This window comes from Sinocyclocheilus anshuiensis, unplaced genomic scaffold (assembly GCF_001515605.1).
Source record: "Sinocyclocheilus anshuiensis isolate Anshui unplaced genomic scaffold, SAMN03320099.WGS_v1.1 scaffold1291, whole genome shotgun sequence".
In the NCBI taxonomy this organism is placed as follows: Eukaryota; Metazoa; Chordata; class Actinopteri; order Cypriniformes; family Cyprinidae; genus Sinocyclocheilus; species Sinocyclocheilus anshuiensis.
The window spans coordinates 627338-639660 of NW_015540928.1; the positions used below are offsets into that span (position 1 = coordinate 627338).

At 37.1% G+C, this 12323-nt stretch overlaps 1 protein-coding gene across 1 annotated transcript in view; it reads right to left on the reverse strand.

Annotated features, from left to right (window-relative positions):
• Nucleotides 1-12323, reverse strand: part of LOC107689414 (collagen alpha-1(XV) chain-like) — a 33421-nt gene that overhangs the window by 6644 nt on the left and 14454 nt on the right. Inside the window, exons 13-28 of the mRNA XM_016487385.1 lie at nucleotides 8834-8896; nucleotides 7705-7767; nucleotides 7442-7477; nucleotides 7210-7293; nucleotides 7047-7112; nucleotides 5588-5623; nucleotides 3952-4014; nucleotides 3229-3318; nucleotides 3113-3148; nucleotides 2972-3025; nucleotides 2827-2883; nucleotides 2685-2744; nucleotides 2524-2565; nucleotides 1877-1901; nucleotides 1702-1776; nucleotides 1026-1051 (exon numbers count right to left, since the gene is read on the reverse strand). Coding sequence (XP_016342871.1) covers nucleotides 1026-1051; nucleotides 1702-1776; nucleotides 1877-1901; nucleotides 2524-2565; nucleotides 2685-2744; nucleotides 2827-2883; nucleotides 2972-3025; nucleotides 3113-3148; nucleotides 3229-3318; nucleotides 3952-4014; nucleotides 5588-5623; nucleotides 7047-7112; nucleotides 7210-7293; nucleotides 7442-7477; nucleotides 7705-7767; nucleotides 8834-8896 — 876 coding nt within the window. The remainder of the gene's footprint in view (nucleotides 1-1025; nucleotides 1052-1701; nucleotides 1777-1876; nucleotides 1902-2523; nucleotides 2566-2684; nucleotides 2745-2826; nucleotides 2884-2971; nucleotides 3026-3112; nucleotides 3149-3228; nucleotides 3319-3951; nucleotides 4015-5587; nucleotides 5624-7046; nucleotides 7113-7209; nucleotides 7294-7441; nucleotides 7478-7704; nucleotides 7768-8833; nucleotides 8897-12323) is intronic.

Here is a 12323-nt window from a genome sequence, read left to right on the forward strand (position 1 = left end):
CTACAGTTGTGTTGCTGGGTTTTAAAGCAGGTTTGATTTTTCTTTCTTTCTTATCACTCTGTATTTACAGGATTTCACTTTCCACTCTGTTCAAATGTGGATGAATGGCTACAAATAGATGTGTGCACACTGTCAGAGCTGTGTGAGATCACTGCATCCTGCTTTTGTGGGGGTGGGTAGGGGTGTTAAATTTTTGTTTGGTTTTGTTTTTTTCCCCATAGGTTTTTAACATTCTAAAAGCTCTTTATTCCAAATATACTACTAGTCAGTGTATTCAGCAGGTATAATGTATTCTAAGTTGCTTCAGAAGTATTGCAAGTACTAGTACGTGCAACAATAATTTTTTTTAACTTTTGGTACTTATACTTTTAAAAGCAAGTACTTCTGTACTTTTACTTAAGTAAAAATCTGTCTTTACAACTTTTACTTGTAATGGAGTAATATTTGACCAGCAGTATCTGTACTTTCAGTGAAGTAATGGAGTTGAGTACTTTGTCCGCCTCTGCCCAAGACCTGGGTTTGAAAACCCTGTCATAAGATGTGTTCACACCATGTTGGAACTATCATAAAGATAAGATTCCAACTTCTAAAAAGCGTTCACATCCTCATAATTACAGCTTGTAAATTGACATTGTAAATTGTACTGCTACAATGTCATGTGGAAACACTCAACCTGGCAGTGGCTGCAGCAGTAAAATGTATTTACTGTAAGTAGCAAACTCATGTTTTTAATATTTCCAATAATTGATTTTGTCTATTGACTTTGTCTATTGATTAAATTACACAGATTTATTTTGCCATCAATTTAGCATAAAAATCCATACGTCCAAGTCAGAGGACTAAGTAGAATGTCAGAGCTGTCATGTAGTAATTACGGTAATTACGACATAGCATGAATGCACCATTACACACGAGGGTGTGTGCACATTTTTGTCCTGTTAAAGTTTTAAGTGTGCTTATAGATTCTATACAAATGCTAAAGATATTTTTCACATAGATATGTGAGACACTGAACAAGTACTTACCACATAACCATGAGGAAACATTGGCACTGTGAAGAAAGAAAACATAAAGATCATTGTTGAGGTCTAGCCACTGGACTGTCTGCCAGTGCCATACAGACACTTAATGCTATTTTTTTAATTAGTTTACATTCATTCATTCATTCATTCAGAGACAAAACACATTAATAATACATAAAAATCAATGTAAAATGTGCCAGATTTAGCCAGGGTGACTCATTTTAATCTGTAGTTCTATGGCAGGTTGATGAAAGAAAAAAATAATCAATATATAAAAACAAAATTTTAATACTAAAATCCCTAGAAATTTTCGCAATTTTGATTTGTCAACCACCAAATTTTTAATTGTTTAGAGAAACCACAATGACTTTTTATATATATATATATATATATATATATATTTTAATTCTGAATTTTGATGGGAGTCTATTCCAGTCATGGGTTCCTCTAAAGGCAAAAGATAACTGACTAGAAGTACTTGGTGGTATATTACAATCCGCCCTTGTACCAGCTCTTGTGTTCATTCCTGTTATTTGACTTATGTAATCCTTAAATATGGGTGGAGCAAAACCATTAAGAATAATAAAAAACAACATTAAATTAGGTAATTTAATCAATTATATACAAATAATACATAGGTTTATAGTTAATTTCCCAAAATAAGGCATTTTTATTATACCTGCAGTTCCTGGCAACCCAGGATTTCCCACATCACCCTTGTCCTCTTTGACTCCTAATGACACTCTTCCATTGCCTGTTTCAATCAGGAAAATATTAAATATATTATAATATATAAAATATTCTAAACAATGAGTTAAAAAGGCTACTATACATGTAAGATCTGCTACATATACCTGGTTGTGAATTGTTGTTGTTGACCTGTAAGATTTTTTTTTGTATAAAATTTGACATTTTGGACAGAACAGAAGTGATGATGAAAATATTGTCTGATATGAAATATTAAAAAGAATATGAATCCATGCATATGTTAATGTCAGCATATTCAGGAGTGAACGGTTTTGTTAGTGTGACATGTGAAATGTACACAGCACTTAAAATCCCGTAATACCATGAATTCACTGCTGAGCCCAACAAATGTTAGAGCTCATCCAACATGCTTTGGTGAGCTTAGGAAAGCACCTCAGATGAGATGAGATGAGATACTGGGTTAAAGGACCATGGAGAGACACTCCTGAATTAGTAAATAACAGCATGACGCAGGCATTATTCAGTTGTTTATATATATATATATATATATATATATATATAAACAATAAATTAATTAATTAAATAAATTAAATATCTATGTTTAAAAAATGTAAATTAGATTTTTTGTAATTAAACATATTCTATGCTGTTTTTATGGCCATGAACCCAGGAATAATCCAGAAGCACCTTAGAAAGCAAAGTAGGCATGGCTAGTGAATTACGGGGAGGAGCTGAGCCAGAAGCCACACCCAAAGCTAAACCACCAATCAGAGAATTTCACTCATTAACTTACTGGTATTTTGCAGTGTGGTTTAGGAGAAACTGGGAAAACTGTCTTCAAGATTTAGAGCAGAATCATTTTATGACTTTTGTGAAAATTGCATTTTAGGGTGAAGCACACTTGCTCAATTTAATTTCCATATGCTGCAAATCTGATAAGAAGATCAAACTTACTCCATTGAGGCCAATTACTCGTCCTGGTGGCCCTGGAGGTCCAGGTGGACCCGGTGGACCCTTGAATACAGGTAAGCCATTATATTTAATTCGATTTAATGAAACATACTGGAAGCATTATGTCACAAAGATGTTAACATACAGGGGGACCACTAGAATGTCCCTTGTCCCCTTTCCTTCCAGCTATTCCAGGCCGGCCCTAAAAAAAAAATTAGTGGAACTAAACATTTATGAGATTTATGAATGAAATTGTAAACAAACAAACAAACAAAATGTATAAAACTAACCGGTCGACCAGGAAGTCCATATTCTCCTTTTTGTCCAGGTGGTCCAATCAGCCCCTAAAGATCAAAGAAAAACATACATATTCTCTGATAGAGGTATTTATGCATGCATGCTTTATTTTTTGTGTGAGAGATGCATCTTACCACAATCCCAGGCTGTCCAGAGGGGCCGATGTCTCCCTGCAAAGTACAACAATGTCAATGTCAGACCACTGAGGAACAACACAAAAAGTTCAAGCTCAAAAGTAAATAGTTTCAACCTTCATTCCCTTCGGTCCTCTGGGTCCTCTCAGGCCTGTTATTAGAGAGCCATCAGCAGCTATGGATACGCCTGGCTCCCCCTTTTCTCCCTATTAGACAATACAACAAATGATATTCTTTTCATAAAACTTGACTTTAAGGCAATCCTGATCAAGTAATGTAGTTTGTCACATATGAGTAATAAGTGAAAAGTCTACTTTCATTAAAGGTGCTGTAAGCAATTTCAGCCAAGTTCTACTAACCTGAACACATACGAGAGAGAGAGCGTGGGCCTCTCTTTGACAGTGTTTAGAGTTTCTGGGTTGTCACAGAGTGAGTCCTCAATAGACCTATTTCAAAGATCTCTGAGTTGGTAAAAGCATTTTATGCGTGCTATTCAAATATAGCTTAGAGCACCTTTACAGTAAGCAATCAGATGTGAATAGGCCTGTCGCAATAATCAATATATCGACTTATCGCGCAATATATGTACATGACCTCAATAATTTTATCGCAATTATTTCTGGGTCAATATATCGCACAACAAAAAGTTGTTATCGTGACAGGCCTAGTTGTGAAGGCTAAATTACAGTGGTGAAGACAGCAGCTCAGATTTATTAATACTTGAAAATAAAATGAGCCCTCATTTGGAAATTTGTCATGTCAATCGTGTGGTAATGATGGGAGAGTTTGCTCTTCATTATGTACAGCAAGTTATTTCTGATCACATTTTAAACTCATACCTTTAGTCCTGGAGGTCCTTGAATACCTGGAAACCCAATTTCACCTTTTGGTCCTCTTGGGCCCTGAGCATTATAACATTCAAGCAAGTTAGTTCCACCATTACAGTGGTTTATTTTGAATTTTATAACTCCAAACACCAGAGCAAGCTCAATAAAAGCTCTACTCAAAATCATATGAAATTTAAAAGAATATTTTCAGCTTAGCCAGTGGCAATTTTGATTACCACAAAAATGTATTTCCATTTGTTACTCCTTTCTTTAAAAACATAAAGAAAGTTTACATAACACTGTAAACCATCTTGTAAACCATCTTTATAGCTCATTACATATGAAATGCAGAAGAATTGATATAAGTGCTTATATAAGTTTAGAAGCTTCCCATTTCTGCTTTTTAATGCTCCAAAAACTCCATTCACTTCCACTGTGAGTGCCTCAATGTAACCTTTTTTTTGTTGTTGTTGAAGACAATGGAAGTGATTGAACTTGCATTGAACCTGGAATCTTCATTTAATAGTGGTTTCTACCACAGAATTTTGAGGTGAGAAAAATGTACCAACCACCAAATTATGAATGAATGAATGAGGCATTTATATAGCACTTTATTGTGTATTGCTGTACACCCAAAGCACTTTACATTCATGAGGGGGTCTCTCATCAACCAACACCAGTGTGCAGCATCCACCTGGATGATGCGACGGCAGCCATAGTACAACAGCACCAGTGCGCTCACCACACACCAGCTACAGGTGGAGAGGAGAGAGACAGAGCCAATTCAGTGGATGGGGATTATTAGGAGCCTGAGGCCATGATTGACAAGGGCCAGTGGAGGGAATTTGGCCAGGACACCGGGGATACACCCCTACTCTTTACGAGAAGTGCCATGGGATTTTTAGTGACCACAGAGAGTCAGGCCCTCGGTTTAAAGTCTCATCTGAAGGACGGTGCTTTTTACAGTATAGTGTCCCCATCACTACACTGGGGCGTTAGAACCCACACAGACTGCAGGGTGAGCACCCCCTGCTGGTCTCATTAACACCTCTTCCTGCAGCAACCTAGTTTTCCCAGGAGCTCTCCCATCCAGGTACTGACCAGGCTCAACCCTGCTTAGCTTCAGTGGGCAACCACACTCTTAAAAATAAAGGTGCTTCACGATCGCTTGAAGAACCTTTTGAAGCACCTTTATTTTTAAGAGTGCAGTCTTGGGCTACAGGGCTGATATGGATATTATATACATTCTACGACACTGTAAAGTAAACTGGCAAATCCATACACAGATAGATCATATGACAAGACTGAAACCAGTAAAACACTATGAAGATAGGTCAGTCCATCTCAAGTGGGCCAAAACTTGGTTGCTTGACCATTTTTTTGAGTGATTACCTACCTATGTGTATTGGTACTGCAAAATGTATTGCACAGTGGTATTGCAAAACTACCAGTTTTGTTTTTATTTTACTTGGTTTAACCAGAGTGTTTGTCTTTAAAATTAAAAATGGTCAAGCAAATTCCATAGGACCACTTGTACTCAGCACTCAGCAACTTAGTTGCATTAGCTTAGCAACTTTATCATCATCAGCATATAATCTTGAAATAGTTTCCATGTATAAAGCAGACAGAAAATGAATGGCATTCTTACAGGGAATCCTGCTCTGCCAGGCAAGCCTTCAGGGCCCTGCAACATGCACCACACACACACACACACACACACACACACACACACACACACACACAGAAGCAAGGAAAAAAGCATTAGCAATGATATGGATGCGATGCATGATCAAAGAACAAACCCATTCCAGATCATGTGGAAATGCCAGGCATTTAGCAGCATTGTGCTGTGAGGGGTGCAAGATCTTGCAGTTTTAGATATCCTCAGAGCTGCTATTGCAGCCTGACATCTGTACTATCCATGTTAAACGTGCAGTATCTTAAAAAGCTTTTGAGGGGAAAACAGTGAGCTGCTTTATGTACCATAGGGCCTGGCGGTCCTCTGATCTTAGAGAGGTTCAATTTGGCAGCAGTATCATTAAGAAGGAGCTGGAGGAAAAAATAAATCATTATCTTTTAAAAATCATTCTTTTAGGATCTCAAGCAAAATTTTGCAGCAAAGCAGGTTACCAGACTTTATACTTACATCCTGGAAGTTAATGATCGGTCCAGGAGGGCCAGGGGGACCGGGAAGCCCTATGATGCTCAGACCATCACGACCTTGCTCACCCTAAGTCACAATTAATAGAGCAATTTACAACATGTTCTACACACAAAGTGAAATTTGTCTCAGACTGCAAAAATTATACAGTGTTTTATTCGTTTGAGATGAATATGATCATGCATTATTCATCATTTGGTGTAAAACAATAAAATACCTTATCTCCTGGACTGCCCTTGTCCCCCTTTGGCCCCTGTTTACAGCAAGGTAACAAAAAACAGCAAAAACATTACACATTTATTGTGCCACAGCTACTAAAGTCATTTTTATCATTTGCACGCAACATAAAAATCGACCCATAACTTATTACTGCTAGAACACTTATTTAATATTCAGTATTTCAGTAATTGTCTCATTTGAAACATTATTATATAATCTCTTTTCAAAGTACTCCAAGAATGCAAGAAATAGAAGACTGACCCTGGCACCAGGTAAACCAGCTGAGCCTAGTATTCCATCCTTTCCTGGGGATCCTGGTTCACCCTGGATAGAGAAGAGACAGGGATCAGGAAATGTATTCATGACATTAGCCCTATTCGGATGGTAATTGTTATTGTTTTTAAGTTATTTTCAACAACTGCAGGGGCCTTTCTCTCATTTTCCTGCCTTCCAAATTTTCTCCCACCACCCACAAAAAAATTATAAAGAAGCAAGGAAAAAAGCATTAGCAATGATATGGATGCGATGCATGATCAAAGAACAAACCCATTCCAGATCATGTGGAAATGCCAGGCATTTAGCAGCATTGTGCTGTGAGGGGTGCAAGATCTTGCAGTTTTAGATATCCTCAGAGCTGCTATTGCAGCCTGACATCTGTACTATCCATGTTAAACGTGCAGTATCTTAAAAAGCTTTTGAGGGGAAAACAGTGAGCTGCTTTATGTACCATAGGGCCTGGCGGTCCTCTGATCTTAGAGAGGTTCAATTTGGCAGCAGTATCATTAAGAAGGAGCTGGAGGAAAAAATAAATCATTATCTTTTAAAAATCATTCTTTTAGGATCTCAAGCAAAATTTTGCAGCAAAGCAGGTTACCAGACTTTATACTTACATCCTGGAAGTTAATGATCGGTCCAGGAGGGCCAGGGGGACCGGGAAGCCCTATGATGCTCAGACCATCACGACCTTGCTCACCCTAAGTCACAATTAATAGAGCAATTTACAACATGTTCTACACACAAAGTGAAATTTGTCTCAGACTGCAAAAATTATACAGTGTTTTATTCGTTTGAGATGAATATGATCATGCATTATTCATCATTTGGTGTAAAACAATAAAATACCTTATCTCCTGGACTGCCCTTGTCCCCCTTTGGCCCCTGTTTACAGCAAGGTAACAAAAAACAGCAAAAACATTACACATTTATTGTGCCACAGCTACTAAAGTCATTTTTATCATTTGCACGCAACATAAAAATCGACCCATAACTTATTACTGCTAGAACACTTATTTAATATTCAGTATTTCAGTAATTGTCTCATTTGAAACATTATTATATAATCTCTTTTCAAAGTACTCCAAGAATGCAAGAAATAGAAGACTGACCCTGGCACCAGGTAAACCAGCTGAGCCTAGTATTCCATCCTTTCCTGGGGATCCTGGTTCACCCTGGATAGAGAAGAGACAGGGATCAGGAAATGTATTCATGACATTAGCCCTATTCGGATGGTAATTGTTATTGTTTTTAAGTTATTTTCAACAACTGCAGGGGCCTTTCTCTCATTTTCCTGCCTTCCAAATTTTCTCCCACCACCCACAAAAAAATTATAATTACCTGCTGTTTTTTGACAAACACAAAGGTTGCGTTGTAATTTAATCCTCATTTTGTATTTTTTAAATCCTTTTTGACCACTGCCAAGAACCATATGGTTAAATGTGATAATTTGCATAAATTTTTAAAAATGGATGTCTTCATTATTGCAATGCTGAAAAGTATTTACAAGAGCAATATTTCATCACCGCTCTACTACAGCGAGTGGGAACTGTTAAGAACAAGTAGAAGAAAGAGAAGAAAACCACGTTTGAAATGGGCTGTTATTATGGCAGCAACAGGCATGCAATACAATTTTCTAATATGTACTGTATAAAATTATATACATTAAAAATATAAACCAAGTAGCCGGGTCAAATATTTACCTTATGTAAATAAGAGTATGCATTAACTTATTTCTGCTAATTTCTACATTTTTAATATGTCATCCATCATTTTGAGATTAAAATGCAACACAGAAAACCATTTACAGTACACTAATAGTGTGTCCATTGTCCTATTATTAAATAGCATATTTAAATAAATAATACATTAGAATGAATGAATGAATGAATGAATGAATGAATGAATGAATGAATGAATGAATCAATGAATGAATCAATCAATCAATCAATCAATAGAAATATATTTCGTTTAGCTATACATTTATTTTAATACTGCTTTTTTGATAATCAAAAGAATAAATACAATAAAATTCATACTTAATATTTCAGAGGATAAAAAGACCTGAGGTCCTGGTGGGCCAGGCAGACCAGGAGGCCCCTTAAAAAACAAAACTTTTTTGTGCACAAGGAAAATGATCTTTGACCAATGTAGCTTGCAATGATACACCCAAGGTTAATGAAGGACCTTGATATGTGAATAGATAATGACACAATAGTTGTGATGGTTTTGTACACTCACTTGATAACCTTTTGAAATTCCGTCTCCAAGAAACAATCCGCTTTCACCAGAACCCTCCAAATCCTGTCGGAATAAAACACCTCCTGTCCTTAGACTAATGAGTACAGAAGCAAGACCAATTCAAAAGCTGCAGAAATAATAATTAAGGTTCTGAATGGATTAAATGGTGTGCTGACCTTGAAAAGTAATGTCTGAAGAGTTTCTACCCCAAAGAACTGGTATTATCTCAAAACCAATACAGCTCTCGTTTAAAGGTTTGATTTACTTTTTAAACTAAAATGCTTCACTAAAACAATTAGAACATATTTTCATAACTAAGAAAAAATTGGAACAGATGTGACCCTTGAATTGTCCTGTTATTGTCATGTGAATTTAGCCTGTTTTGCTTTGGCCTTTGATATGGAGCACATTTTCCACAAAATCATGCACTAAGTACATGACCTACAAAGGCTAAGCAGGCAAACCTGACTTGTATTTAAAGTATGTATAGTTTTTCAAGAAACATTTGAGATCTGATTATCCATGATTATAACTGTTTCAGATGAACCTTTAGCAGTAGTCTGTTGTTGACCATAATGTCCTGCATTTAATGTGAAATCCCAAAAAGGTGTTTAACCACCAATGAGGCTCTAAAAACAGAAAAGGACTTTGATTATATCTATTGTAAAATTGATGACTTTCAGACCTTCAAAGTGTCCATCATGAAGTTATTACTTAAAGGTCCTGGTGGGCCAGGAGGGCCAGGTGACCCAGGTACACCCCTCGGTCCTATATAGGTCCAATAGGGCCAGGGTCACCATTTTCACCCTTTAGACGAAGAATGGAAAGAGAGAGAGAGAGAGAGAGAGAGAGAGAGAGAGAGAGAGTGTGTTTTTGTGTGAGAGAGGGCAAGAAATACAGATGGCACACACACCATCCTGCATTCTGGTATTATGGGCAGTATATTGTTGACAAAACAACTTAATATGCAGTTTGCCCATATCCCACCACTGACTTAATAACGGAAAACTACTGCTCTCCTCTCTCCAAGATTGCCAGAAAAGGTTAAAAGAGTGAATAAAAGAGTGATCCTGTAATAATCTGTTGTTAAAGTGCCAGTGTGATTTATGGATTTTAGAAGACAAAACAGAAACAGCTACAGAAATATAGTGGTGGTCAGATAAAAAAGATGGTACTATTAAGCTGTTATAAAACCTACCACTATTACTCTTAGCAACATAAAATCGGTCAAGTCTCGCTCCAGACAAAGAATTGGAGTTAGTTTTTAACCAGGTATACTGTTTAACTCCAGGAAAATTGTCTCTCCATAAATCAACAAAATCATGGTAATCAATAACATTTTTTAAAGTTTCTGCAGAACTTGGGTGAGGTTCATCATGATTTCTATCTAAATCAGGGTTTATAGTACAATTAAAATCACCTCCTACTACCACAATATTATCCTGTGGGCACTGTGACAAAGCATCAGACATTTAAAAAAAAAAAATCTTACGCTCTTGTCCAACATTTGGAGCATATACATTAAAAAAAGAAAACCCTATTTGTCCAACCATAACATCTGCTCTTAAAAGTCGACCAGGAATTATCTCAAACATAACTGGTTGATTACAGACACATGGAGAAAAAAGTATAGCAACACCAGCAACACCAGCACTCCCGTGACTCATTAAAATATTTCCCTTCCAATCACAATTCCACTGTGTCTGGTTCTGTAGGTTCTGTAAAGTCTCCTGAAGCAAAATAATGTCTGCTTTTTTTAATTGTAAATAATTAAACAGAGCAAGTCTCTTTGTTGTGTCCCGACATCCATTAATGTTAAAAGATCCAATATTTATGAATGCCATGGGGAAAAAAATGCTAGGGTATCCAAAAACCCAGAAAAATAGACTGACAATCATGATCCCATAGATATTCCCTAAAACAAGCTTTTAATCTTTTTTTTAACAGTGCTCATGTGTTTTTTGAGCCTGTAACGTTTAGGTTGATCAAGCTCCTCCAATGTTGCTTTTTTCATAGCCAATGTACATGAATCAATGAAAAGTTGTAAATCTGGGAAGTATTTTTCAAGTTTTGGTCTTCGATGATTGAATGTTTCATCAAGAAAGTCATTTATTTGGCGAACTGTATAATAAGGATGCTTTAATTTAAAATTGTGACAAATCCCTGCAGAACCACCCTGAGACTCTGCTATATCAGAAGTGTCACTGTCAGAATCCACAGACTGAACTTCACTTCCTTCTATCAGCACACCAGTATCCCCCTGTGCCAGGCTGAGCTCTGATGCCTGAGAATCTATGGACTCATCACCAACCCTCAAAATCTCGGCACTCTCTACAGATCTTTCCAATTCACTGATTTCACCGGGACCTGCGTCAGCGCTCTCTACTTCATCACGCGCTGTATTTACACTTACAACGGTATCCACGGAAGTTTGTACTACATCGTCAAAGTGTTTGTTCGTTACAGGATCATTGGCACTCTCACCATCTTTAAAGATAGAAGGCGCTTCAATTTTCTGATCAGTCACGTCACTGTGATTTTTTTCACCTTCATTATTTAAAGGCAATTGTTCTGTAGAATGATTAAGTTCAGTCACATTAGTACTAGCCTCATCGGTCATTGAACATACCAATTTTGTATGACCATACTTCCCACAAGAAAAACACCTCATTGATTCAATACTGATATAAATGGTATATTCTTTACCCAGCAAAGTGGTTTTCGCTGAAGTATTCAAAGTTTGAAATTCAGCGTTCAGGATCATAAAAGGTCTGACATCTAAACGACATCACATGTTTAAGTTCTGGATTTTTTAATCCTAATTTTAATTGACCCCACTATTTTACCATAGCGTCCTAACAAACGCTCGATTGAGTCATTGGTGATGAATGGAGGTACATTCGAAAGAATAACCTTCTTAGATGGACTCGACAACGGCAAAACTGGTAGAAAAGTATCTCTAACGGATAAACCAAATTCAACCAAACGCTGAACCAAACCAACTTCTCTCAAAAAGACAACAACCGCTTTATTCATCCTTGATGCGGACACAATATTACGAGCACCAACTTCACTACTAATCGCAATTAGACAGTCCTCGACTGTTATGGACTCATCAGGTAAACATTTGCACCCATGCTTAGCGGTTAAAGGAGCACAACCATCTGAATCTGTCCCCATTTTTCACCACCCTTGGGTGATAAAATCGGCGACAATTAAATCTACACTAAACCAAAATATCTATACAAACCAAAGGAAAAGGAAAAAAGTAACAACTCACTCGCTCACACACTCAGACGCCCGCACATGCGCACAGCAAACGAGAGAGAGACAGAGGAGAGAAGAGCACACGAGAGAGAGACAGAGGAGAGAAGAGCACAGGAGAGAGAGACAGAGGAGAGAAGAGCACAGGAGATTGAGATTTCAAGCCACTTTTATTACAATATACAACAGTTACAAGTTCAATCCAACATCAGTCACATAACAAAAT